Genomic DNA, 26,625 nt, shown 5'->3' on the forward strand with positions numbered 1-26,625 from the left:
AATGTGTCCAGACTGCAGTTCAAGTTGCGCAATTAGAAAATGTAAAAAAATGTTTTAAACATCATGGCAATTTTCTGTTTCAGTGTGCTCTGCATAATAAATGATTTAAAGGAAATGAAATCCCAAACTTTGGATTTAAAAAAAAACAAAAGCCATCTCATATAAAACCTCAGATATGTACTACCCAGCCACACACACAGCAGCCAGTTGACAAGTAGGCCTGGCAGCTGGTCGGATGAGGCTGCGGGTATAATTAGGTCACGGAAGGTGAATGTAATTTTATGCCTATTTGAACTCTCTCCCCCTCTAATTGGTCTGATTAGCAATGCTTAATTGGCTTCTGAGTTTTCCTATTTGTTTTGCATTTGGCTTCGGTTCAGGCTAATAGGGCTCTCATTACAACAAAGTGAGTACTCAGATCCTTTACTTCAGAAAAAAAGAAGTAATACCACAGTATATAAATACTGTGTTACAAGGTAAGGTCCTGTATATAAATATGTATTTACATCCTAAAGTATTAGCAACTAAATATACCCAGAGTGCAAAAAGTGTTAATTCTGTAGAAAAAAACCTTTCAGTATTATATGTTTTATAATATTGTAAAAAATGAAATGCTGTTTTTGTGTTATAATATTGTAATTGTAGAAGCTAATCTTTACCACACACTCTACATTTCACCAAGGGATTAATACATCTAATATATTGAATGAAAGATAATGTATTTGTTGATTATATATTGTAATATTAATCTATGTCTTTTACTTACTAAAGCTGTTAAATAATAACATTTGTATTAAATACATAAGTTATATTCCTTTCCAAATGTATTGAAAGACAACACATGAGTATATGTGCTAAAGCACTGTCTGGGCTTTATCAAATCAATAAATGCTCTTAGTGGTGACAGCAGAAATGTATATTTTAGAGCAAACTTAAAAAACATTGGTAATCTCTCTTCCTTATTTGATTCTAGAAAAAGGAAGGATGCAATGAAACACTTCATCATTCGCTGAACATTTTGCAAACATGACTTCAGGTGCTGTTGAAGCAGCAATACAGAATTATAACCACCTGTTATAGCAAAGAAAACACTCATTTGAATAAATATAACTTTATTCTGAGAAGGACAAAACTATTTTACAATGTGCAACTTTACATCAGTTGAGTATGTGCTTTACAACTTTTCTTCAATGTTTCAAACATGTTTAATTTTTTTTTTGTATCAAAGTTCAATTATAACTTCTCTAAGATTCATTTAAAATGTTGGAGTTAAAGCAAAGCCAACAATTTTATCAAAAAAAAAAAAGCTTTTAAGTCTCATATGTCTCATTCCTCAGGTAATACATTTGGAATTGTAGATACAAATGTAGATACAACGTTGTCAATAAAAGAAGGATTAAATCACCATATTTGTATTATTATGACCGTGAGCAGACATTGTTTTTAAGGGATACAGTATGACATCTTCATCAGCCATTGGCATGCATGCACACGATGGTACAAAAATATCAACTAGTGATGAACGTCAACAACTTATTTAGGTTTATGTAGAAAGAATCCCACCTTGCTGGAGCCATTTAAAGAAAGTGCACTATATGACACAAAAATGTCCATTGCTATACTCTAACCTATTTTTTATATTCATTTTAAAATAAACTATTACTACCAGTACAGGTATCTTATTCGCAATAAAAATAAAGGGGGTTTCAATAGGACATTTAAGAACTGATGTTAACACAACTCCCTTGCTACTATAGCTAATATGATGTAGAAAACTAACGCCATAGAACACTATTCCACTGATGGCTCATGAGCTAAGACTTTGCAAAACAGTTTTTTTCTGTATGCGAAACACTCGACTTGAGTACATAGGAATGGTGACAAACCCACTATCAATGCTGATAGCTTTAACACAATCTTTATTTGCCATTCTTTCATGAGTGTATCACTTGGGGCGGTGGTGGCGAAGTCCATAGGGACTTGGCTTGGCAACTGGAAGGTCACCAGTTCAAGTCCCGGAAAGACAAAGTGCTACCGAGGTGTCCCTGAGCAAGGCACCGTTCACTACACTGCTCCCTGGACGTTCACTACACTGCTCCCTGGACGACGTACATAATGGCAGCCCACTGCTCCTAACACTAGGATGGGTCAAATGCAGAGAAACCGTTTTGTTACATAGTACCTGTACTACGTAATGACAATAAGTTGAATCTTCTTCTTCAAAAGCATCACACAAAGCCCATGACAATCTGCTCTACTGGTTTAAACTAAGGGAGGCCTCAGCACGTGCCCTGAGGTTTACCATGCTGCAGGTTCACAGCTCCTCGCTCTCCAGCATGGCCTCACGAGGGGAGCTGGAGAACAGGAAGGGGTTGTTGTCCGACGTGGGGAAAGCTGACTTGATGTCGAGCCCCTGTCCCGTCAGAGCTGCGTAGCGGCTGCCTGTGCGCGGAGCTTTTTTCATGGGTGCAGGGATGCTCTGATGCCACTGTGCTGGAGGCGCAGCAGATAGCTAGTATTACTACTTCGAGTGACAAACTACAACATTTGGCAACATTCTTATTAAAGCTGATAGTTTTACAGCTATAAAAGATATTCACCATAGATATCAAGCCTGCAGGTGCAGGAGGAAATTCCAGCCTCGTTTTTTGCTGATACAGTGTACCAGCCGGCATCCTCTTTAGTTGTTGGCTGGATGAGGAGACACACATATCCTGTTGCATCCTGTGTCATGCTGAAATAAACAGATCATGGAGAATTCATTCCAAATCCAATAAAGATCTTTGAAACTATTAAAGATATTTTTAGACATGGGGTTTTAAAAAGGTACACTAGCTGGCATGTCTTCTAGCCCCAAGCTTAGAGAAACAGACAGGATAAGCTAGTTTAGCAACTAGCTTAGCAATTTACTGCTGTGGATTGGAGCAGCATCAAAACATATCTCAGTGTTCTGCAAGGTAAAATCACTCTATATGTTAAGTCTGGTGGCTTGAAGAAAGCATAGATAACATTTCAGTTCCCTGTTGGAGAGGGCTGTCTGACAGGAAGGTACAGAAAATCAATTATTCTAAATAAAGCATTGACTGATACAAATTGTTATAGACGGTTAAAATGGGTTTTGCAACTGCCCTCGTTGAATGCAGTACATTGCTTTATTTCCAGACTGGTACTTTACATTTTCGAATTGCCACCATCTACTGTAGGTATAAGCACCTCATACAACCCCACTACATAACATTCATATACATTTGCCTTTAGTACATGATACCGACACAGCTAGCAGGGAAAGCCTTTTACTCCTACTCACCTGATCCTGTCCTTAGTTCTAGGAATGGTCTCATTGTCTTTCTTCCAGAAGATGAGTGGAGGGGGCATACCCACCACCCGACACTCCAGCCTGACTGGAGTCCCTTCAGGAATACCCATGTTCTGCAGCTTCTCCACAAACTCGGGCGAGTGCTTCATCTCTTTCTCTACAGTGGACATTCATTGTATTAATGGAACTTACAAACAAGCCACATCACAGTCAAAATAACTGATTTGCTTATGATGAGTAATTTGTTCATTTTCTTTGACTGTTTCCAGCCCTTACCTACAACTTTTAGCTCCAGACTAAAGGAGCTCTGCCCTGCTTTGTTGCTTGCAATGCACGTGTATGTCCCAGCATCATTCTGCGTCAGAGGATCAATGACCAGAGAGTGGACGCCATTCTCCCGCACCAGCATCTTGTGCAGAAGATCCGGATAGATTGGCCTCCCGTTGACCAACCACATCAGCTCTGGGTTAGGGAGGCCGCTCACCTGGAGCACATCAAAATGTTAAAGGAAGGTGAGGCAAACATGAAAAACTTTTGTATTACATTAAGGACCTGCTGCCTACCTTACAGTCTAGCCTACACAGTCTGCCCTCGTGAGCCAGCATGTCCCCCGGAGCCTGGAGGAAGTGAGGCTGGAAAAAGCGCTCCTGGGTTTGCTCACTCTCAACATCCTGTATGCGGGCTCGCACCCTGTGAAAGGTGAGCAGAGCATGTGATGTATGGAGGACGGAACCAAAGTATGTATAGTACATCCATGCATGCTTCCAACAACCCATAGGAGAAAAGATGACCCCAGGTCACACTTGGAATGACAGCACCCTCATTTGTATTATGAAGAAGAAGAAATGCATGGTAAAAATAAAACATAAATAGATAAGTTTGAAGAATATAAATAGGGGGCAAAATGCTAATTAAAATAATACTGAAATAAACATAAATATCTAAAATAAATTAGTAAATGAAAACATGTGTCACTACATGTTATAATTAATATTAAAGAAATAAAATGTAATAAGAGTAAATAAATAGGGAAAGTAACTACAGTTGCAAAAAAAAGTATGTGAACCCTTTGGAACTACCTGGATTTCTGCATAAATTGGTCATAAAATGTGTTCTGATTTTCATCTCAGTCACAACAATAGACAAACACAGTCTGCTAAAACCACACAAACAATATGTTTTTATGTTTTTATTGAACACACCATGTAAACATTCACAGTGCAGGGTGTAAAAAGTATGTGAACCCTTGGATTTAATAACTGGTTGACGCTCCTTTGGCAGCAATAACCTCAACCAAACGTTTCCTATAGTTGCATATCAGACCTGCACAACGGTCAGGAGGAATTTTGGACCATTCCTCTTTACAAAACTGTTTCAGTTCAGCAATATTCTTGGGAGGTCTGGTGTGAATCGCTCTCTTGAGGTCATGCCACAGCATCTCAATTGGGTTGAGGTCAGGACTCTGACTGGGCCACTCCAGAAGGCGTATTTTCTTCTGTTGAAGCCATTCTGTTGTTGATTTACTTCTGTGCTTTGGGTCGTTGTCCTGTTGCATCACCCATCTTCTATTGAGCTTCAATTGGTGGACAGATGGCCTTAAGTTCTCCAGCCAAACGTCTTGATAAACTTGAGAATTCATTTTTCCCTCGATGATGGCAATCTGTCCAGGCCCTGAGGCAGCAAAGCAGCCCCAAACCATGATGCTCCCTCCACCATACTTCACAGTTGGGATGAGGTTTTGATGTTGGTGTGCTGTGCCTTTTTTTCTTCACACATAGCGTTGTGTGTTCCTTCCGAACAACTCAACTTTGGTTTCACCTGTCCACAGAATATTTTGCCAGTAGTGCTATGGAACATCCAGGTGCTCTTTTGCAAACTTCAAACGTGCAGCAATGTTTTTTCTGGACAGCAGTGGCTTCCTCCATTTTATGACCAACTTATGCAGAAATCCGGGTAATTCCAAAGGGTTCACATACTTTTTCTTGCAACTGTAAATGAAGACGCAAACTAAAAACAGAACTATACATGTATGTTGTTGTTTTTTTAATAATTATTAATGGCTACATCTATTTGCTATGGTTTAGGTACATTTTATGGCATATCTTTTTATTTTAAAGCCATTTACTTTTATTATGGCAGCTTCCTGCCAACACAGTTATGGGGCAAAAGCCAGCTTAGACATTTATCCAGTTTAGACTTCATTGTGGCGTATGCTAACAAGTTTGTATTGATCATTAAATAGGATTATTATCAGGAAGTAAGATCAGAACTTGGCTGGTTCTTCATGCTTCAAGTCTTCTTACCTCTGCGTCTCACACTGCACACTGCTCACCTCTGAGAGCTAATAGGTGTCATTCGGTTTCGGGGAGGTCCAGATTGGACAATCAAATGACCCGAGCAGCTGATCCGTCCCTGTTGGTCATTAAATATCAAACATCAGGAAGTGCAGCTGGAGGGAAAATGTTGAGAACATAAACAGGAAGTGTGAAGTATCACCTGAGGATTAGATGCCATGATGGTGTAGTTGCCATCGTCGTCTTGGGTGGTGGTCTCTATGTGAAGAGCACAGGTCCCGTCCCTCTCCCTTATTTTCTTGTAATGGACGTTCTTCCTCAACACCTGCTTGCCATCCTTGAACCAGTACACCTTTTGAGACACAGAGGGTGTGGATGATAAAATGATAAGGATGAGCGTGACAGATCATGTTGTCATGTTGCATAGGGTTGACCTCTCACCTTTGGAAAAGGGATTCCCACTACTTTACATGAGAAAGTGACGGGCACGCCCTCCATGGCCCTGTAGTTCTTCAGTTTTTTGTCTAATATGGGCGCGATGCATCTCCCTGTAGGGACGTCATCGTGTTGCACCTCATCGTCCGATTCCTCCACCGGCGTCCGCTCCAAACGGAATTCAATCTCGCTCATAAGTCTCTGCTCAAAATTGGACACTTTGTATTCCTTAGAAAAGAAAAAATAACAACAAAAAAGTCACGTTGCACTATATAGACGATTGACTAACTGGGATAAGACACAAATGCTTCTGAAAGGAATGCAACAATCAGGAACATGAGACAACGTGCGTTTTTTATCATTTAGCAACCGTTAAAGTAACAATCTGCAACTCAAACAGAGAGGTACAGATTGTGACTTTAAACCACAAGATGATGAGAATCATGCAGTTGTATCTGCCTGACGGCATCATTCCTGGTTGGTCAAAACATGTTGCTCATCCAACAATAAAATAGGGCTGGAGGTAAAACAGTGAACAGAGAAGATGAGCCTGTGAAAAGTGTGTGAAATGTAAAGACAGTATTTACTTAATGAAAGGCTTTATTTCATTTGGTAGTACATGTATGTAGTTCATACTGAATTTACTGTTAACAATGATAATGTTTAATTAATCATTATTAGTAATGCTGTCATTTGGGTTATTTTGGTTTGTGTAATATGAAATAATTATTTTAGAAATGATATACGTATAACATAGCTGATGCAAGAAATAAACAATTACATTATAATAACATAAGTACAATCATTTAATATGTATATTATATTTAATATTATATATAACATTTATATATTTTAAAATAATAACAATAAAGTTATATAATATATTAACTTTTTGATACAAAAAATAATATATTTAAATATTGTTTATACATGATTTACATACAATTTGAATGAATAAGGTATTGTTATGATGAGTTGCAACTTATATTAGCAATCCATATCCAGTTTGAAAACTAATTATTAAAAATAAACAGAATTATAGTATGAATATACAGCTCATTAAGGAAGTAAACAAAAAGTGTGACAGTTTTTAAAAATACTTTTTTGGGTTGCGAAGAAGAAAGATTTACATTTTGGTATTTTGGTAAGATCTGAAAAGCAAACAGAAAAAAGAGGCTGCAAGCTTCAGTGGAGGAAATGTGAAATGTGAAATGGTTTGTTGAAACTGGAGAATACTCCACTACACGCAAGAGAACTGACATTTCATTAGCTTAATGCATTCTAACCCTACAATTATTTTACAAAATTATTCGTGCAGGTTATATTAGTGCAGAGGCTTGAATGCGAGATTAGATATGTATTATCCGTGGTATTTAGAGTAGAGTGTCGTAATCTTGTTCTGACACATTTTATTAACCCATACAGCCTGGAGCAAAGCCGTGCTTGGGACGGGGGTCCTTGTACCTCATCATAGTTAAAGACAGTAGCAGGAATGTTTGGTCCAAGGGGTCTGCTCGCTGTTTTCCCCTCATTACTCAGCTTCTATGAGAGGGATAGGGATGGATGATGAACACCAACTGAGACACACACACACACCCTACAACAAACATCAATAACACACACACACACACTAATTGTTAAGAGCGTGCGTGATTTGTTAAGCTACATAGAGACATAACAAGGAATGACTGGGGAGGGAATGATGGCTGATGCTGAATAAAATCAAGTCCCTCACTGCCTCAGAGTCAATGCTTTTATCATCTGACACGTATGTATTCATTTCAACATGAATACATGAGAATAAACCTGGAGACAAATGAGAATGCAGCACAGTTGTGGTTAATATACAGTAACATTTATCCTTTAAATGATCAAATTAATTGATTGCAACAGTTGGTTAGTTAAAATGTGACAACATACATATATACATGTCAACAAACATGATGATCAATAGACACAGTAGACTCAGTTTTTTCTGAGCAGGGATGTAATGGATGTTGAAGTCCACTTTATATGTATTTAAAGGGCCATATTATGCTTCTTTTCAGGATCATATTTGTATTTTGTGCCTCTACTGTTTACATGCTTTAATGTTCAAAAAGCACAGTAGGACCCCTTTAAGGAGAAACTCCAGATTGAATAGTTATAATAACAAAATAATTTTGTGTATTACAAGTTGAATGTATAAACAAAACCCTCACGTTGTAAGATTCCCTACATTTTACATAACTCAGGTGTAAAGGAAATAAATATGAATTTGATAAATATCACCTTGAAACTTTCACAGTTGTTTACCTACATTAAGGGGAAAACATTTATCAAGTTTTGAATAACAAGTGTTTTCATTTTGTACTGTTTAAATATGCAAATGATCCACTATGTAATGCTTACTTGTGGAGAAATCTACATACGCAAAATAGACAAAGTTAGTACACACCCTACATTTTTTGGGGATGTTTCATTTCCACTAGTCTCAAAGAAAATATGCTCTGTGAGCAAAACACCCCAAATTCTCAGAATTAACAGTGCATACAAAAAATTGTTATCTGAATAAATTGGATTTGCAGATTTTGGGCTGAGCTTAATCTTGTCAAATATTTGCTGTGTATGTAAGTTGATTGCATTATTATATTTATGACCAACTACATCTCTGCAAGTCAAAAAGTTAGAATCTATCCGAGCTGCAGAGCTGGAGACTGCTTGTTACCTGTTGATGTGCAAAATGTTGAGTTTCGTCTCTAAGTCGAAGCTTTTTCTCAATGTCCTGGAGGATATTCTCTCTGCTTTCCCGAATGTCTTCATATGACGGGATGCGTGCCTTTTGCATGCTCTTTTTTAGTCTGAGGAGAGAGAAGGGAAAAAAAGTTTTAGAAGATTGGACAGTTCACTAATCTGATGAGCGTTGGTCAGAGAGGGGAGGGCGTACCCTATGGGAGCTCCCCTGGGCAGGCCCATAGAGTTGGTGGGCTGAGTCGGGGTCAGGGAGGGCAGGACGGAGCTCAGGAACGCTACAGGGTTCTGAATGGGGCTGGAGGTGGAGGTAGAGCTGCTGGAGGTGGGAGAGGAGGCCTGGAGGGGCGACTGGGTTCGCATGGCGTACATGCTGTTCAGGTAGGGCGGCGACAGAGGTGTGGGTGAGGACACGAGAGACTGAGGGCTGGTGGGAGACTTGAGCACCCTGGTGGTGAAGGTCCTGGGTGGGGGGGAGAAAGGCGGGAGGGTGGGGGAGCTGGCTGCGGAGGAGTTGAGCTCAGCGGCCAGTTCCTGGAGAAGAGGGACCGGAGATTCTGTCGGGGAAGGACTCCTGACCGGGGAGAAGCTCTGGGCTGCTATGAACTCTTTAGGCCGGGCGTAGCTGAAGGAGTGGGAGGTGGGGGTGAGGTTCATGAGGGAGGCGTGGGTGCTTCTCAGGAAAGGAGCAGGAGACGTGACCGAGGACAGATCTGTTAAGGCTGCGCTAAACTTTGGTGCGAAAGCAGAGAAAAACTGCGGTGTAGGGGGAGTTTTGGCGAGAGCTGCAGGGGTCAGGTTGAGGTGGGAGGCATGGATGGTGTTCATCTGGGTTACATGAGCTATGCTGATGGGTGGAGCTGTTTTCAGCTGTGGGGCAGGTGGAGGGGAGCTCACCAGGGAGGAGGTCATGAGCTGAGGCTGGGGGTGAGACTGAGACTGAGACTGGGGCTGAGGCTGGGGCTGGTGCTTGGGCAGAGACTGAGGCTGGGGGTGTGGGGGAGGCTGGGGCTGAGGCTGGGGGTGTAGGGGAGACTGGGGCTGGTGCTGGGGCAGAGACTGAGGCTGGGACTGTTGCTGGGGCTGAGGCTGAGGCTGAGGCTGAGGCTGGTGCTGGGGCAGAGACTGAGGCTGGTGCTGGGGCAGAGACTGAGGCTGGGGGTGTGGGGGAGACTGAGGCTGGTGCTGGGGCAGAGACTGAGGCTGGTGCTGGGGCAGAGACTGAGGCTGGGGGTATGTGGGACACTGAGGCTGGGGATGGAACTGAAGCTGAGACTGATGTTGTGGTTGCGGCTGAGGGTGAGGGTGAGGCTTTGGTTGTGACAGAGTCTGGGGTAGGGGGTGAGACTGAGGCTGGGGCAGAGATGGTGGCTGAAGTTGGGCCTGGGGCTGAGGCTGAGGTTTTGGTTGGGACTGAGGTTGGGACTGAGGGTGGGGGGGTGTTTGAGGTTCAGGGTCCTGCTGCTGCTCCATGAGGACCTGGTTGTGCAGAATCCGCAGCTGGGTCGGGTCCCTGTTGATCAAAGCAAAACGACATTTAAAGAACAGCCAAAAAACGACACTATACATGGTGAGAATCAGAGCGGCTCAGTACACTGCTCTCATAAATTAAGTCCACACTATAAACCCAGCAGGACTGAGCCAGAGTCAGCACGAAGAACACTCTGCCCATGTATGGACTACAAACAAGTAGCCTGCAAAACAAGCTCTACGCATTTCCAGCTTTCATACTTAACTGGTAATTATTTTAGTTATTAGGATTACTGCAAATTAAGCTAACACTAAATACATTGTCATATTTATCTTTGTATTTTAAGCATAACGTGTACATAGCAGCTAATCAAACCATTCAAGATTTTGTTTACAGCATTATCTGAAATATTAGAAAAACATAAACGCATAAAAGTACACTTACAAATAGAAAACGCCATCCCTAGTTTTTGAAAGCTGAAAGGTCCACATTTGAAGTCCGCCTGTGTTCATGTATGAGTTGCATCTGATTACAGCTGTGAGATGAGCCAGAGGAGGAGCAGGACCCCCCCCCCCCCCCCCCAACTTCTACACAGCCCAGCTGATCTACTTTGATACTGACAAACTGTGGACCCAATATGGACAACTAATCATACTATAACTATACCATGACTGCTCTAGACCATTCTGACAGAAAGGCTTTAACAATAACGCATTTTCCATTTCCAATTATTGTGTCCAAAATAATTGATGGTAATGATATTATTGCTATATCTAAAAAGAATGTGAATTAATTATTGTAATACTTCCAGTCAAAGTCAGTTGAATATCTATATTAAGGGAAAACATTTATCAAGTTTTGAATAATAACTGTTTGGATTTTTTATTGTTTAATACTGATAATAATGATCCACTATGTAATATCTACGATCTACGAACGCAAATAGACCATGTTAGTAGACTCCTACATTTCTTGGGATGTTGCATTTCCACTAGTCTCAAAGAAAATATGTTTTGTAAGCAAAACACCCCAAACTCTCAGAATTGACAGTGCATGCAAAAATGCTTTATCTAAATTCATTGGATTTACAGATTTTGGGCTGAGCTTAATCTTGTAAAATATGTGTTGTTAATGTAAGTTGTTTGCATTATTATATTCAAGTCAAAAAAGTTAGGAATCTATACGAGCTGCAGAGCTGGAGACTGTTGGTACCTGTTTATGTGCAAAAATGTTGAGTGTCGTCTTTCAGTCGAAGCTTTTTCTCAATGTCCCGGAGGATAATGTCTTTGCTTAATGATATTATTGCTATATCTATAAAGAATGTTAATTAATTATTTTAATACTTCCAGTCAAAGTCATCTTTAAATTTGTTCAATGTGCGCTTTGTCTCTTTTTTGGCAAATTATTACCACATCAAATAAGAGTGTTTCATTGACAATTTGCTAGATAATTTTCACGATCGTATCCTATGTATTATTAGCATGATATCATGATTTAATATTACAAATAATACAGTATATCAAAACATCCTGGTTTCATAGTCTCAGCACAAGGCTGAAAGTCTGATGCTTCTTTATCAGCTCTACTCACAGTTTGGGTTTAGCCCGCACAGGTGGAGGTTCCCTGTTGAGCGACATGTTGGGGTCTTCATCACACTGACTGCTGGACGCGTCACTCTGCTCCTCCTCCTCCGGCAGTCTGAAGTGGACACGCCGAGACCCGGAGCGGGAGTGTTTGGGTTTCGTTCGAGTCTTCAGGCAGGAGTTCGGAGGGGGGTCGGGCAGGGGCAGCACGATGAGGCTCCCATTCTTATGGTTAGGGGTCACCTTGACTGTGGCGCTGGTGTCGGGTGGTGTCACTGAAGGCGTGGGCGCTTCCTGCTCTGCTACCGTCCCAACAGAGAATGGAGAAGTGAAAGGTTTCAGGTAGGAGAGCGCCTGTCTGCTGCTCTGTGGTTCTGCACCTGCTCCACTGGGTGAAGGATGGTTCTGATGGAGGTTGATAGGATCTAAGTTGGGGGTGCTGGTGCTGCGAGAGTTGAAGCTGCTGATGAGGCTGGAGGGCTCCAGGCTGGGGAGACTGGAGCGGAAGGGGTCTGGGCGCAGCATGCTGGATCCAAGGGGGTCCAAACGAAGGGTGCTGGTGCTCAACGGGTCCAGGCGTACGCTGCTGGAGATGAGAGGGTCTAGGCGGATGGTGCTGGAGTGGGGCTTGACGCTGGTTGTCATAGTAACCTTTGCTTGAAGGTTTACAGGGGGGGCGGGGGAAGGTTCTTGGCTTTGGTTTGGCTCCAGCATCGAATTGCTGGAAGGCCTCACATGGTTACTGTTGCTGGCATTGCCTGATGAGAATTACAGGTGTCAATATTGCACTTTTATAAGAATACATAAAAGCTGGAAGTAAACCTTAAGTTCTACCTGTGACCCTCAGTGCTGCAGCGCTGGACACGGTTCCATAATTGTTGCTTGCTGTACAAGTAAACATCCCCGAATCTTCAGGAAAGACTTCAGCAATGACCAGAGTGCATATGTCCTCTAGAAGTAGTACAAATAAATGAATAATCACATAATCAATTGCTATGGTATCTTATTAACTTTAAACAGAGAAAGATACATGACTTGTGTTTCGGATGCCTTGCCGTGAGGTTACTGAGAGTGTGTGTGCAGCTACAGTAAGGCAGGTTGCAGTGATCTGCCATAGTGTTTTCACTCAGGATGAGAGACGACCTTATATGGTCCACACTCAGGGAACAGCAGCCCTGGTTTACTGAAGAAGAGCAGGAGCTCTCGCCAAGGACTATAAACACTTGCAGATTCATATGTACACACTGCAGCATCATATACAGACAGGCAGCTGCTTTAGTGCAGTCAACATCTTGTGACTGATGAGGATTTAGTGTGTACCTGATTCAGCTGGAGACCTGGGCTCTGGAACAGAAAACAAAAAACATTATCGTTATGAAAACGCAATAAATATTCTGCACTTCTCAGAGAATTGTTATTATCAGTTATCAGAAAGCATAAACCATTGATGCAAGTTGATTTTTATTCGTTTTTTTTCCTTAAGAAATAAAAACATTCATGTTCAAAACTTTTATGATAATATACAGTTTACAGTATTTGAAATTCCTTTAAAGTACTATGCATATATTTTTGCTCATCACCCCACCTTTAGTCCATACATTACAAAATCAGGCCTTGGAAGAAAAGTGTACATTTAAAAAACAATTTTTTACTTGCAATGAAAGTCAGTAAGTGAGTAAGTGAGACAATCAATAAGGCGATAAACATAATAGTATTGTGTTAAATTAAGCATCACTATTTATTTACTATTTTCTTCCCTGCAACACCAAGGTTTTAGAGAACATTAAACTGCAAGAATACTGAAATATATTTAAAATAATCTGTATTCAATTGGCTTATTTAGGAAACAATGAAGTCTTTACATCTTAATGAATCCACAATTAAGAAAAAAACGAATATGAAACATGGCATGACATGTTATTTGTATAGTTGTAATTCATTTGTATATCAATATTACTTGCTCAGGCTTCCCTTTTCCTGCCTGTCTCTTCTTTATGAGTTAAATATACACTCATACACATACAGAGACACCTAACATAACCACCCTTTTGAAACAACAAGTGCTTTTGCTAATTGTCAGCTGGTTTTATTGGCTTGATTTTGTTTGTGTGTTTTGTCTCATTTGTCTATATTCATGATTCCATCTATTGGTATGTATTGTACTTTTACATCTCACCTCCTTTGTCCTTTTCACCAATATAAAAAACATTACCACTTTCCACAATATGACAGTAGTGTGGCAGAGCTTACTTTTCTGCAATATCCTGTGTTCAGGAGAGTCCTCTATGAATGTTCCATCTCTGTACCAGTCCACTCGTGGTGAAGGCACCCCTTTCACACGGCACTCTAGCACCACCAGCTGGCCTTCTGACGCAAGGAGGTCCTGCAGGCTCTGGAGGGACAACACAGGGAGTGTTACATTTATGTACACATACCAGACAGCAGCAGTGTACAGTCATCTGAAAATATCCCTACTTTTGTGAATACAGGGGCAGCCATGATAGGTTGGCCGTTCAACACTTGAGGGTAGGTGTAGGTAGAGGTTTGACTCTGATGATTAACGACAAAAACAGAGGCAGGTTGATATACATATAGAAAAAGTGATCATTGTTGTTATAGAGGAAGGCAGTGTTTGAGCTCTTCTACCTCAGGCTGGAGTGTTTGTGTTGGAGGGGACAGCACAGAGGAGACCACTGAGTTCTGGAGCAGTGATAGAGCTTCTGCTGCAGCCGTCTCCACTGGAGGAGGAGGAGATGTAACAGACACCTCCTGGGCTTCTGAAAGTCCTGTTTCACCTGGTGATGAAGTAGGAAACACCTGCACCTGTGACACTATTGGCTCTTCCAATGTTGGTTCCTCTTGAACAGGGAGTGCTGAAGGTGCTACGGATGCATTCAAAGGCTCAACGACTGAAAGTATGGTGGCTGGTGTCCTCACTGGTAGCAGAGGTTCTGGGATTATTTGGTTAGTTTGTGCAGAGACGATTTGCTCTGCTGGCTCCTCGATGGCTGCTGCAGGGTCAGATGATGGAGGGTCTTCCTCTTCCGTAGAAAGAGCTTGGCTCGATGATGGAGAAGATTTATTCTGCTGCCTTTGAAATCACAGAAATGTCTCGATTAGTGCTACAATAAGGTAGATGACACTCAAAGTTGGTAATAATTGTAAAAACTCACTGTGCTACATGTTCAAATCGCTGTTCCCCATCAGAATCCGAAGAGGAGGTACCTACGGAAAACACATTTCGTCACTCAGTGTTTTAAGCGGTTTTAAGTAGCTTTAATGAAAAAGAACCAGGAGAACCACCTTCGACGTAGATCTCGGCTGACGTGGAGTCAGTGCCATAGAAGTTAGAAGCGAAGCAGGAGTAGCGCCCAGTATCTTCCTCGAAGGCCTCTGCGATGATCAGAGAGTGATGTGCTCCGTCGGTGATGATCTGGATGTCTGGGCAGTTCTCAAGCTCCTTGCCCTCACAGAACCATCTTCAATTCAAAAAGAAAGCACAAAATGCTCAGAAACACTTAGCATGTTATTACTTAAAGAAAGTTCCATATGCAATAATGTTGGAGGAAATCCTTAAAGCTGTAAACTTATCTATAGAGCTTTTAACCTGTAGTAGCGCTACCAAGCAGGGTTTTATAGAGTCAATGGCTGGACAATTAAACCATTACCAAAAATGTAAACTATAAAATGCTCCACAATAACGATAATACATACATTTATGTTTTAGGCTCTGAGAAGCGTACTGGTAGGTATATTGTGGCTTTCAAATAATGGACATTGTTATAATTGTCATGATGCTTAAAAAGTAGCGCAAATCAGTTTTTGTGGATGTCAATAATGCATAACCGCATAACCGTTTAACTTATTAATAGAAGTAGATGAGTTATTTGATGTATTTTTAAAAGTCAGCTTTGCAAATATAAGACTAATAAGACTTTAAATTTACATGCAATGTGTTTCTTATCAGAATTCTCTGAGTTTTTATCAGCTTTGGTACTTAAAACAGATAAAGTAATTATCGTAGGTGACTTTAATATTCATGTTGACGATGATAAAAATAGCCTTACTGTTGCATTTAACTCTATATTAGATTCTGTTGGTTTCTGTCAGAGTGTAAATAAACCAACCCACTGCTATAATAACACTCTCGACATTGTTCTGACTTATGGTATTGAAATTGAGTAACTATTAGTCGAACCGCATAATCCTGCTTTATCCGACCATTTCTTAGTAACTTTTGAAGTACTGTTACTAGACTACAAAGCATTAGTCAAAAGCTCCTGCAGCAGAAACATATCTGTTAGTGCTATAGCCAAATTTAAAGAAGAGATTCCACCAATACTTAACTCGATAGCATGTCTGCATGTAAGGGAGGAAACTTATACAAAATGTACACCACCCCAAATTGATCATGTTGTTGATAGTGCTACAGATGCGCTGCGAATAAAATTAGACTCTGTTGCTCCTTTGATAAAGAAGAAAATAAAACAACATAGATTAGCTCCATGGCATAATGCCGAAACCCGCAAAATAAAGCAAAAGTCGAGACAACTTGAAAGGATATGGCGTTCCACTAAACTTGAAGAATCTCGTTTAATTTGCCATATTACTCTCAATGAATATAAGAAAGCAGTGCGTAAAGCGAGAGCAGCCTACTACTCTTCATTAATAGATGAGAATAAGAATAATGCGAGATCTCTTTTCAGCACTGTAGCCAGGCTGACAGAGAGCCACAGCTCGACTGAGCCTTCTGTTCCCATAGCACTCAGTAGTAATGATTTTATGTGCTTTTTTAACGATAAAATTGTTACTCTTAGAAACAAAATTAATGACCTGTTGCCTTTGACCAGTATAGTGTTATCAACAGCTCCCGGAAACGTAAGTTCTAATATTACAGTAGATAGTAAACTAGAATGCTTTTTAGCCATAAACCTTGAACAATTGAATTCAATGATTCTCTCTTCTAAACCATCAACGTCTATCTTAGACCCGATTCCAACTGAGCTGTTAAAATAAGTTTTTCCATTAATTAACACTTCTTTATTAAATATTATGAATATGTCTTTATTATCAGGCTATGTTCCACAATCACTCAAAGTAGCAGTGATAAAACCGCTTCTTAAAAAGCACAACCTCGATCCAGAGGTTTTAGCCAACTATAGACCTATTTCTAATCTTCCGTTCCTCTCAAAAGTTCTTGAGAAAGCAGTCGCAAAACAGCTGTGTGATTACTTAAAAAACTAGAATTTATTTGAAGATTTTCAGTCTGGCTTTAGAACACATCATAGCACAGAGACAGCTCTGGTTAAAGTCACAAATGACATTCTAATAGCCTCAGACAAAGGACTTGTCTCTATTCTTGTCTTGCTCGATCTGAGTGCTGCATTTTATACTATCGACCATGACATCTTATTGCAAAGACTAGAGCACTTAGTTGGCATACAGGGAACTGCTTTAGGCTGGTTTACGTCCTATCTATCTGAACGCTCTCAGTTTGTACGTGTCAACGATGAATCTTCCACGCAAACCAAAGTTAGCCATGGAGTGCCACAGGGCTCAGTGCTCGGACCTATTTTGTTCACATTATATATGCTTCCGTTAGGCAATATTATAAGGAATCATTCTGTAAACTTTCATTGTTATGCGGATGATACTCAACTATATTTATAAATCAAGCCTGATGAAATTAATCATCTAAATAAAATTCAAGACTGCCTCAAGGACTTAAAAACGCGGATGACCTTACATTTTTTTATGTTAAACACGACCAAAACTGAAGTTATTGTACTTGGCCCGAAGAATCTACGAAACAAATTATCTAAAGATATACTAACTATGGATGGCATTAATTTGGCCTCCAGTGAGACTGTAAGGAATCTTGGTGTTATATTTACACTGGCTCCCTATAGAACACAGGATAGAATTAAAAATTCTTCTTCTCGCCTACAAAGCCCTTAATGGGCAGGCGCCATCTTACCTTAAAGAACTCATTATACCCTACTGTCCTACAAGTGCATTGCGTTCCAAGAATGCAGGGTTGTTGGTTGTTCCTAGAGTCTCTAAAAGTACAATGGGAGCCAGAGCCTTTTCTTATCAAGCTCCACTTTTGTGGAGTCAGCTTCCAGTTTGTGTTCGGGCGGCAGACACCCTATCCGTTTTGAAGAGTGCGCTTAAGACCTTCCTTTTTGATAAAGCTTATAGTTAGGGCTGATTAGATTCAGCCCCTAGTTTTGCTGATATAGGCTTAGTTTGTCTAGGGACATCTTACTTCTTCCTTCTCTCTGTCTATACCTGTGTACTCTCATGTTCCGATTAACCCAGCTTCCCCAAATTTCTTTCTTTTTGGTGTCTATATACGCCGGGATCCGGAGTCATGGATGATCCTGCGGTCCTGTGTCATGGATCGCGATTCCTGGATCTTGAGTCGTGGCTGTGGTCCTGGATCATAAGTCCTGGATGGATATCCTCGTGGATTCATCTTCCTATTATACACACATGCATTTCCAAACATTTGTTCTACCTATGTTGCAAATGTATTATCTTTTCAATTTATACACGGCATCTATTGCACGTCTGTCCGTTCTGGGAGAGGGATCCCTCCTCTGTTGCTCTCCCTGAGGTTTCTCCCATGTTCTCCTTTAAACTGTGGGTTTTCTCCGGAAGTTTTTCCTTGTACAATGTGAGGGTCTAAGGACAGAGGGTGTCGTATTGTCATACTGATATTCTGTACAAACTGTGAAGTCCACTGAGACAAATGTAACATTTGTGATATTGGGCTATATAAATAAACATTGATTGATTGATTGATTTTGGTGAGAAACCCCTTTTTTGTCAACCTTTCAGAGAAATCTCAAAATAAAGGCTTTGATATTGCATTAAATGGATATTATAACTAATCCATTCCTATTTGTCAGGGCTGGATGTGTATAATTACTGGGACAACTATATTGTTCCTTATTGTATGTGGACATGACGTTGTGGATAGTGTGAATTTGTATAAAATGGTTTTCCTTTTAGTATGGCAACCTGACATAATGTAAAAACAAGTAATAAAACAGAAGAATAAAGTATTAAGTGTCCATGCAGCTTTAACATTTAATATTTAAATGTTTCCAAACATATCAATGAGTTATTTTCCTTTTATTGGTCACCTGTCTATGACTTAAGTTATAGTACTATAACTAGTTATAGTCTTATATGACTTAAATATGAATATAGTAGGATATTTTATGATATCCTTGCTATATAATTGAAAACCCCGTTCATAGTTCTCTTTTTCCTCCTCTTAACCTTCTGACACCATTTCTGAGAATCTGCTTTCATGTGATGCCAGTTCTCTAAAAGTGCCTCTGGCTCTCTGCCACTTTGTGGAGTTCTGCAGGCTAAGAGAAAAATGTTTTGATGACCAAGCCCTATCCCTTTCCCTGTAAGACAAGAAGCAACGCCAGCGTGCCAATTTAGAGGTGCTTCAACGCACTGTTGTTGTTACAATATCTAAGGAGCACAAAACAGCCCACCTAGAATGTGTTGTGCGTCCATCAAATCTGGTGTTTTCTTATGTTGCTTTTTGCCTTTTTCAATTAAAGGGGCCCCATTATGTTAATTTCCAGGTCCATATTTGTATTGTGTGCCTCTACTGTGACATGTTTCCATGCTTTAATGTTCAAAAAGGTCTTTATTTTTCTCAGATTACCTGTGCTGCAGCACCTCTTTTCATCCTCGGTCTGAAACCAGAGCCCAGTCAGCTCTGATTGGTTAGCTGGCTGGATCTGTTGTGATTAATCAACAGCTTAGAGAAAATCTGTTGGAGCGCTAGCCAAAAGAAGCCTGAGTGTAACATAGTGATGTCATTATTTCACGAAAGTAAACAAAGGACTACAATGGAAGGGTATTTAGGCAGGGGGGGAGTGTGGGAGAGAAACTCCCTCTTGACGGAACTTTGACATTTTAGCCTTTGCAGACCATTTACGTGCACACAAACCTATTTAACACACTACAGGAAAGGGAAAGCCCCAAAAAGCATAATATGACCCCTTTAAAAGGAAACCAGACTAGAGTCCGACCTGGCTGATATTAAATTACAGAAATTATTCCTACCAAGTAGCATCCACTCTTTTGGAATTGAAGTTGACAAAAGTCTATTTATTCATTTTAAATATTAATAGTAAAACTTTCATTCTCTCTGTCCAACATAATGCAGAAGCATCGACGTCTACACAAATCTATTTTGAGCAGATGAGGTGCTTTATGAAATCCAGCCAATAAACATGCAGGAATGAGGTGAGGTGTTACTCTCTGACAGGACGTCATCAGACGATCATAAATCACATCGAGTGCTTACACCAGACTCACATTTTCATCTAAATATGCACTAAATAAAACTCCAAGGGTCAAGAAACTATTCCTCAACTACTTTTACTCAGCCAAAAGACATGATGAGACACAGTTAATATGTCCTATTTAATAATTCCAACTTTTCAATAAGAAAATAACCCAACAGTTGTGATAGCAAACACAGATTTATCTACGATGTCTATTTTTTTATTGTTTGTTAGTTTTGCCTTTTTATTGAAACATTTACATAATATACGTTCATAAGATGTAATTTTTTTTTAAATCTACAATAAACAGAGTTTTTTTTTGTTCAAGTCAATTTCAAAAATACATAACACACAGTTTCTTTGGTGATAGACAAAAGCATCCAAGGAAAGTTCTATTATTCATTTGACAGTCCTTGTATATTTCATTAAAAGCTGTTTTTCACAGTATCAAAACACAAACTAGGCTCCCCATTGCTTCTCTATGGATGAAGAGGAATTCATTCCTTATTTCATTTTAAATCAAAGTGTAGTTTCCAGTGACAACAAAAAGATATGTTTCCGATACTTTGGCTATAACACTGTGCTGTCAATGTCCTGCCAGCGGCTGAGCTACGTCATTCCTAATGAGTAAGGGTCTAAAAGGAAAGCATTAGTAGTAGAGGAGGTGGCTGATCTGTGATCTGTGATCTGCACCTGTCTGAGCTATTTTCCCTCTGGACTTCAGAACCGGAGAGGAGATTCCCTCTGGAGCCTGGGAGCTCTGACTGGCTGACCCAATCACATACGCATATACAAGCATGCATAGCGCTAAACATAGACTCAGTGAACACACAATGCTGTGCCCTGACACACCGGTGACAGCAAACCACTGCAAACTGATGGGAAATATGAACCTGACAACTATATTTTCACTCAGTAAAGTCATAGTTACTAACGCAGTAGCAGGACAAACAAGCAACAACATCACACCAAAGTCGATCAAAAGAGCGTTTTGTTAACAGAAAGCACCTTTGTTTTCATTGGAATACACTCAAATTGAACTCACATCTTCAGACGGGTCAAGTGTAAGACACTGGGACAGACCATATGGTTAAACAATAACTGTATAAATAATCTTACCACAGTCTTCCAGCTTCTGTCAGTAGGATCCATTATCTGACACGACTACAGCTCGCACTGTCAGGCCGGGCTAAAAATGGCCAAGAGCTACATTCTCCCCGGACACTCACATATGTTAGTGGCTCAACAATGTTGGAAGACCAACAAGACCATGCCCCCATAGTCTGAGACCTCAGCTTTACTTTTATTCAAGGCTTTGGTGTCCTCGTGATGAAGCCAGGGTTTTAACAAATACCTAACGAAACTGCCTCAAGACAAGCATTAATAAAAGTGAATTACTTCCATGTTCTTCCTCAAAATGTGCTCTGCTCACCCTGCTACCAAAAGCAGCTAACTGCAATGAGATGTGTTCACTCCTCTCCTATTTTGGCCCTTGTTGAATGTGAATGGTCATTATTCAGGATGGCCCTTCCTTGAAATATGACGGTATTCTTCTAAAGAACGAATGACAGTCAAATGTTATTTGTCCCACATGTCTCCCCTGACATAACAAACAGACACTCACACCGTTCAGAATCAGCTGTTGGCTATCGTCTCAGGTCACACTTCTGTTAGGATCCCCCAAGAAAGAAACACTCTTCATCTTGGGTCACAATTCTCACAAGGCTTTGTAATTCCTCAGTATCAGCTCAGGCCAAGGAACAAACATGGCATCTTAAACACTTCATAAACACTCAAGTCAGACCAAAACTGTACTTTTGAGGCCCACATGCATATTTGATTGTTGAAAACTCTGATACATATTTTTGGTTACTTATATTTGTACATGAAAGATTATAAACCATGATAAATTTGATCCTGATTTGGATATTATACAGAACAAAAACACTGGTGGACAAACATTTACACTAAACCTAAAAACATACTTTGGCCACTTGTCTACTGAAATGTATTACTGTATAATACCTAGGTGGCACAGCCAGTAGATATAATAAGTTATAATTAGATAATAATATTGGGCTCTTGTATACCAAGGTCTTAAACAAGTCTTAAAACGAATTGAAGTAATTAATCAAAGATTAAAGGCCTGAACTGGTATTAAAATGTCTTAAATCAATCTTTTAAAAGTCTCTGTGTTAAGTTGTGGGAAGTAGGACTAACAAATCAGTTTCTTCTAACGTTTCATTTTAAAATATCAAAAAAATTGTTCAAATCTTTCATTTCTTTACATAATATAACCAATGCCTATTGCATTAACTTAACACAGATCATGATAGCAGAAATATTTTGTGAAGCATGGTCCTTCATTTCAATCCGAGTGGCAATTTTTTTCAAATTCCACCATTAAAATAGTATTATTAGCAAATGTTATTTAAAGTTTTAATCACTGGTCAATTAAGTCGATAAACATATGCATTATATTATAAGATTTATTGTGTCTTGTATGTGAAATCCTTATTCTGTAAAGTAACAAAAAATGTCAAATAAATGTAGTGGAGTAAAGAGTAGAAAGCAGCATTAAAAGGAAATACTTAAGGAAATACATTTGTACCAATTAGAATCCCTGCTATGACACCTAAACCTAAAACCCTCATAACATTATCTCCAAACATAATTGTTCCCAAATGGTACTGGTAAAGCACACTGGCATTTCTGCAATTCCAAGTATTCCAATAAGACAAATTAAGGCCCATGTCCTGCTGTATTATATTTCCCGCATACTAAGAACTCAAGTACTCTCAGCACTGGTTTGTCTTACCTGACTTCAGGCACAGGGAGTCCTCTAACAATGCAGTCCAGCTGGACCTTGCTGCCCTCTGCAACCTCCCTGCTTTTCAGTTTCTGGATGAAACAAGGAGGCTCAGACGCAGACTCCGCGGGGTCTGTCGGGGTGCAGCTTTCTGCCTCCTCTGGTGCCTCCTGGGAAACAGAATCACACTGCTGCTCCTCAGTAATCCTGCTGTCCTGAAACTCCACGTGCCCAATCCCAGAGTCCAGCTGGGCCTCTGGTTGGTGGCTTACAGCGGGGCTTGGTCTCTCCTCCTCCACCATCACCTCTGCCTCCCCCTCCAGGGGCATGGGAGAGCGCTCTCTGTTGTCAGGGCCGAGGGGATACACCTCCCCATCCACCTGGCTCTTGTTCTGGTTCCTGCTCCGGTGGGGTTTGCTCCCTCTCTGTCGTCCCCGTTTGGAGCTGTTGGCCTTGAAGAGAGAGGAGAGCTCCTCGATGAAGTCTGCTGCCTTGTTGAGGAACTCCTTCTTGGACTGGTTCTCCATGCCGTACGGGGCGTTCTTCGCCGACCTTTCAATGTCGTTGAACCCCTCACCGGGGTCCCTTGCGTTCCTGGACATGTTTTCCTGCCGTGCGGACGCTTTATGCACCTTTATGTCTGGTGTGAATGTTGTGTGTTGCAGTTCTTTGAGTTCAGGGGCCGGCTGGGTGAAGGGCACCATGGAGGGGGCGGCGGAAGGAGCAGGAGAGGGGTTGGCCAGGGGAACAGATGTGAGTTCAGAGGAAGAGGCGGAGGGGCTTGTGGACTGGGTTAATGGTGCGACAGAGGCTCTGACCTCTGCCCTCTCCTCTCGAGGCTCATGTCCGATGGCCTGCCGGGCCAGGTTCACGCTCTTATCCAGCTCCTCCTGGCTGAGGAAGGCTGACAGGTCTGTGAATGTGGGATCATTGTGAGCCCCAGAGTCCTCCGCCTTGCCTTTCAGCGACCCGTAGATCTGGAGGCGTGAGGAGGAAGCGTCTGAGCGGCTCATCTCGCTGTGGCGCTGCTGGGCTCGGGCCTCTGCCAGGTAGTTCTCTCTGAGGAGCTGAGACAGTGACGGGGGCTGCTCGATGTCGTTCTCCTGCATGCTGAGGGAATAATCACAAGATTGTCAATAAATTACATTAAAAACAAGTATTCATAGGAAAATGCTCTCCGTTTCCCCACTACAGCCTATAACCACGCCATGCATTACAATTCAATGGTAATGTACCAACTGACATATGTAAATGCTCACTGTTATGGATCAATCAATGAAAGTACATAACCATAAAATGACTGAAAGTGGCTGGCTATCTATCATCAAATAATACATTTTTAGATTGACAGAAAAGCTGATATTCTATAAAGGCACAAGATCCACGTTCTTAAAGGAGAACTACGCCCAATTGAAAACTGCATACATGTTATTCCTCGATAAGAAATTCCCAAAATATGAGTAAATACGATTAACTCTCGTTAAGTATTTACGTTTCAGAACTCAGAACTTCCCTAAAGTCTTTCCCTATTTAATATTTTTTAAAGGAGCAGCTCCGGACTTTATACTTGACGACATCGGAAATATGAAACATACTTCTCTGGTTACTTGCTTTTGAATTGAATGAACTTTCTTAAGTCATGGAAATAACAAATTGGAAATCTTAAGTAAGTGGTGAACCCCTTTAAATATGAAGATGTGCTGGGTTTCTTTATCTGCTTTGACAGGAAACTAAATATTTAAACATTTAGAATATCAAGCAAATAAAAACCTGATAGAACTCTGGGAAATGTATTAATTATTAGGAAATAAGATATATTAAATGCTAATGTTTGGTTGCAATACTGAGCAGTAATGTAATGAATGGAGTGAATGCAGGTTGCAGTACATAGAATGAAACAGTCTTTTAGTTCACTGACATGTCAAAGATGCAGACCTCAGTCAATTAAACAAATACAAAATAAAGATCGTGTTTCGTTCCCTGCGGCTGCAATATTTAGAGCAAACATAGAACATGAGAGCAGAGACTGAAGTTAAAAGCAGGGGATATGTGGTATTAATAGTTTTTTATTCAAGCCTAATTCCAGTTTTCCTCAAACCAGACAGGGTATCAGCTTCATGCACTGAGAGCAGATCTGATGGGACCCCTCCACCTCGCACCAACTCTTATATGACGTTTAGACTCCACACAACTTTTCGACACTCGGCGTGAGCAAGTTATTGAGTCCAGACATGAGATAGGGTACACATATGCTACTGACAGTCAAATCAGCACAATAAGAGAGGCAGCAATGCCCTTCCAACGGACCTGAAGCTGCAGCTGTTGTGTACATGAATCCTTTGCAAACAGGCTCCGAGCCCACCGAGTCATATCTAATAATAGCGATGGGTCAGTTTACATGAAGAAAATCAACACAAAAAAAGCAGTGCCCCTCATCCAGGGCCCTTGTTATCATGATTCTGATCAGCCACAACAATTATTAAACTATAATGATCATAAATTGGACACTGCTGAGTGAGCAGATTAAAGGGCCCCTGGATAAACAGCGGCACGTTAAGATAATTCAATTTAACATTCACAGAAATAGACTCCAGCCCTGCTGAGGCTCAATGTCAGAGGTTTTCTGAGGCTATACACAGCATATGAGGCAGTCAAAAGGAATCTGTGAAAAATTAAACCAGGGGGTGGTGTGTTTTACCTTCAGAATAAGCCCCAGCAGCCCCTGGTAAATCCTCAGAGTGCACCTGTGCTCAAACAGGGAGATTCCGGTCTTCCGGCGGCTGCCACTTGGGGAAAATCTTGGACACGAGCAGCTGCCAAGCTTTCCCGGTTTTACCGCACAGTTCACCTTGAAGAGTTTACGGGAATATATGGAGCCGTGTAGCTACGGTAACTTGTCACCAGCACAAGTAGCAACATTTGTCAGCGCAGTAGTCGCAGGTTATTTTGGGGAGGCCTGGCCCATGTGTCAGGGTGGCGTCCCAGCTCATTGGGCAGGGGGGCCCTGCTGTAAAGAGATTCCTCCTCCAGTGCTCCGTCACAGGCCACCATCCTACAGAATATGAAGCCCCTTGTGGAGCCTCCCAGACACTAAGGTTCACACAGCAGATTAACAGCAATAATACACTTTGAAATGTGTGTTACACTGTATAAAAAAAATAAATGAATGTGGTAAAAGTTATGGCAGTGGTTGTGACTGGATTCAATGTTTGTTTGGAAAAGGATTTCTTTGCAACAGATTTTTAACAGTGTTTGAGCCAAGTTACATTTTATTCACTGTGGTGCAGTTTTCACATGGATCATTTTTAAGAGAAAGGGATATCTCAACAAGCACTGCGGGATCCACACATACTGATATCGAACTGATACTGCTTCAAATAATTGGATTGGGTGCCATTGATCAATTCATATCCATTCAATTCAGCTCTACGATTAGATACAGTACATTTTTAAGATTGTAGGTTGCAGGCTGATTTTGTATTTAATTAATAGAAGAAGACAAATCTGTAAATGTATAACCATGTATTTATTTGTTCAATTTTTTTTAAGTTCGGAAAGCAATGTCAAGCCTGATGTTGCATTAAGACAAACAATTAATGTCCCTCCCTCATAGTGAAGAATAGAGCTATTTCATTAAACAATGTTATCCGATTGGTATCAGTATAT

General features: G+C 40.7%; 1 protein-coding gene across 2 annotated transcripts; it reads right to left on the minus strand.

Moving 5' to 3' along the window:
* Positions 1-1,095: 1,095 nt before the first annotated feature.
* On the minus strand, positions 1,096-25,991 carry mypn (myopalladin). 2 transcript variants are annotated; one of them, XM_079688626.1, is made up of 21 exons: positions 25,658-25,991; positions 22,969-24,069; positions 15,133-15,308; positions 15,003-15,054; positions 14,476-14,920; positions 14,305-14,379; positions 14,080-14,221; positions 13,150-13,173; positions 12,664-12,780; positions 11,837-12,587; positions 8,972-10,288; positions 8,753-8,885; positions 7,510-7,587; positions 6,052-6,273; positions 5,813-5,962; positions 5,649-5,728; positions 3,880-4,006; positions 3,593-3,800; positions 3,308-3,473; positions 2,601-2,734; positions 1,096-2,488 (listed from the first exon to the last, which is right to left on the minus strand). In XM_079688626.1, the coding sequence occupies exons 2-21, from the start codon at positions 24,066-24,068 to the stop codon at positions 2,343-2,345; spliced, it is 5,643 nt and encodes a 1,880-aa protein (XP_079544752.1). In that variant the 5' UTR covers position 24,069; positions 25,658-25,991; the 3' UTR covers positions 1,096-2,342. The 2 variants fall into 2 exon arrangements, with proteins under 2 accessions (XP_079544752.1, XP_079544751.1); XM_079688625.1 differs by having other exon boundaries at positions 1,096-2,493; positions 25,658-25,988.
* Positions 25,992-26,625: the final 634 nt, after the last annotated feature.

The sequence above is a fragment of the Notothenia rossii genome, assembly GCF_949606895.1.
Source record: "Notothenia rossii genome assembly, chromosome: 6".
Classification (NCBI taxonomy): domain Eukaryota; kingdom Metazoa; phylum Chordata; class Actinopteri; order Perciformes; family Nototheniidae; genus Notothenia; species Notothenia rossii.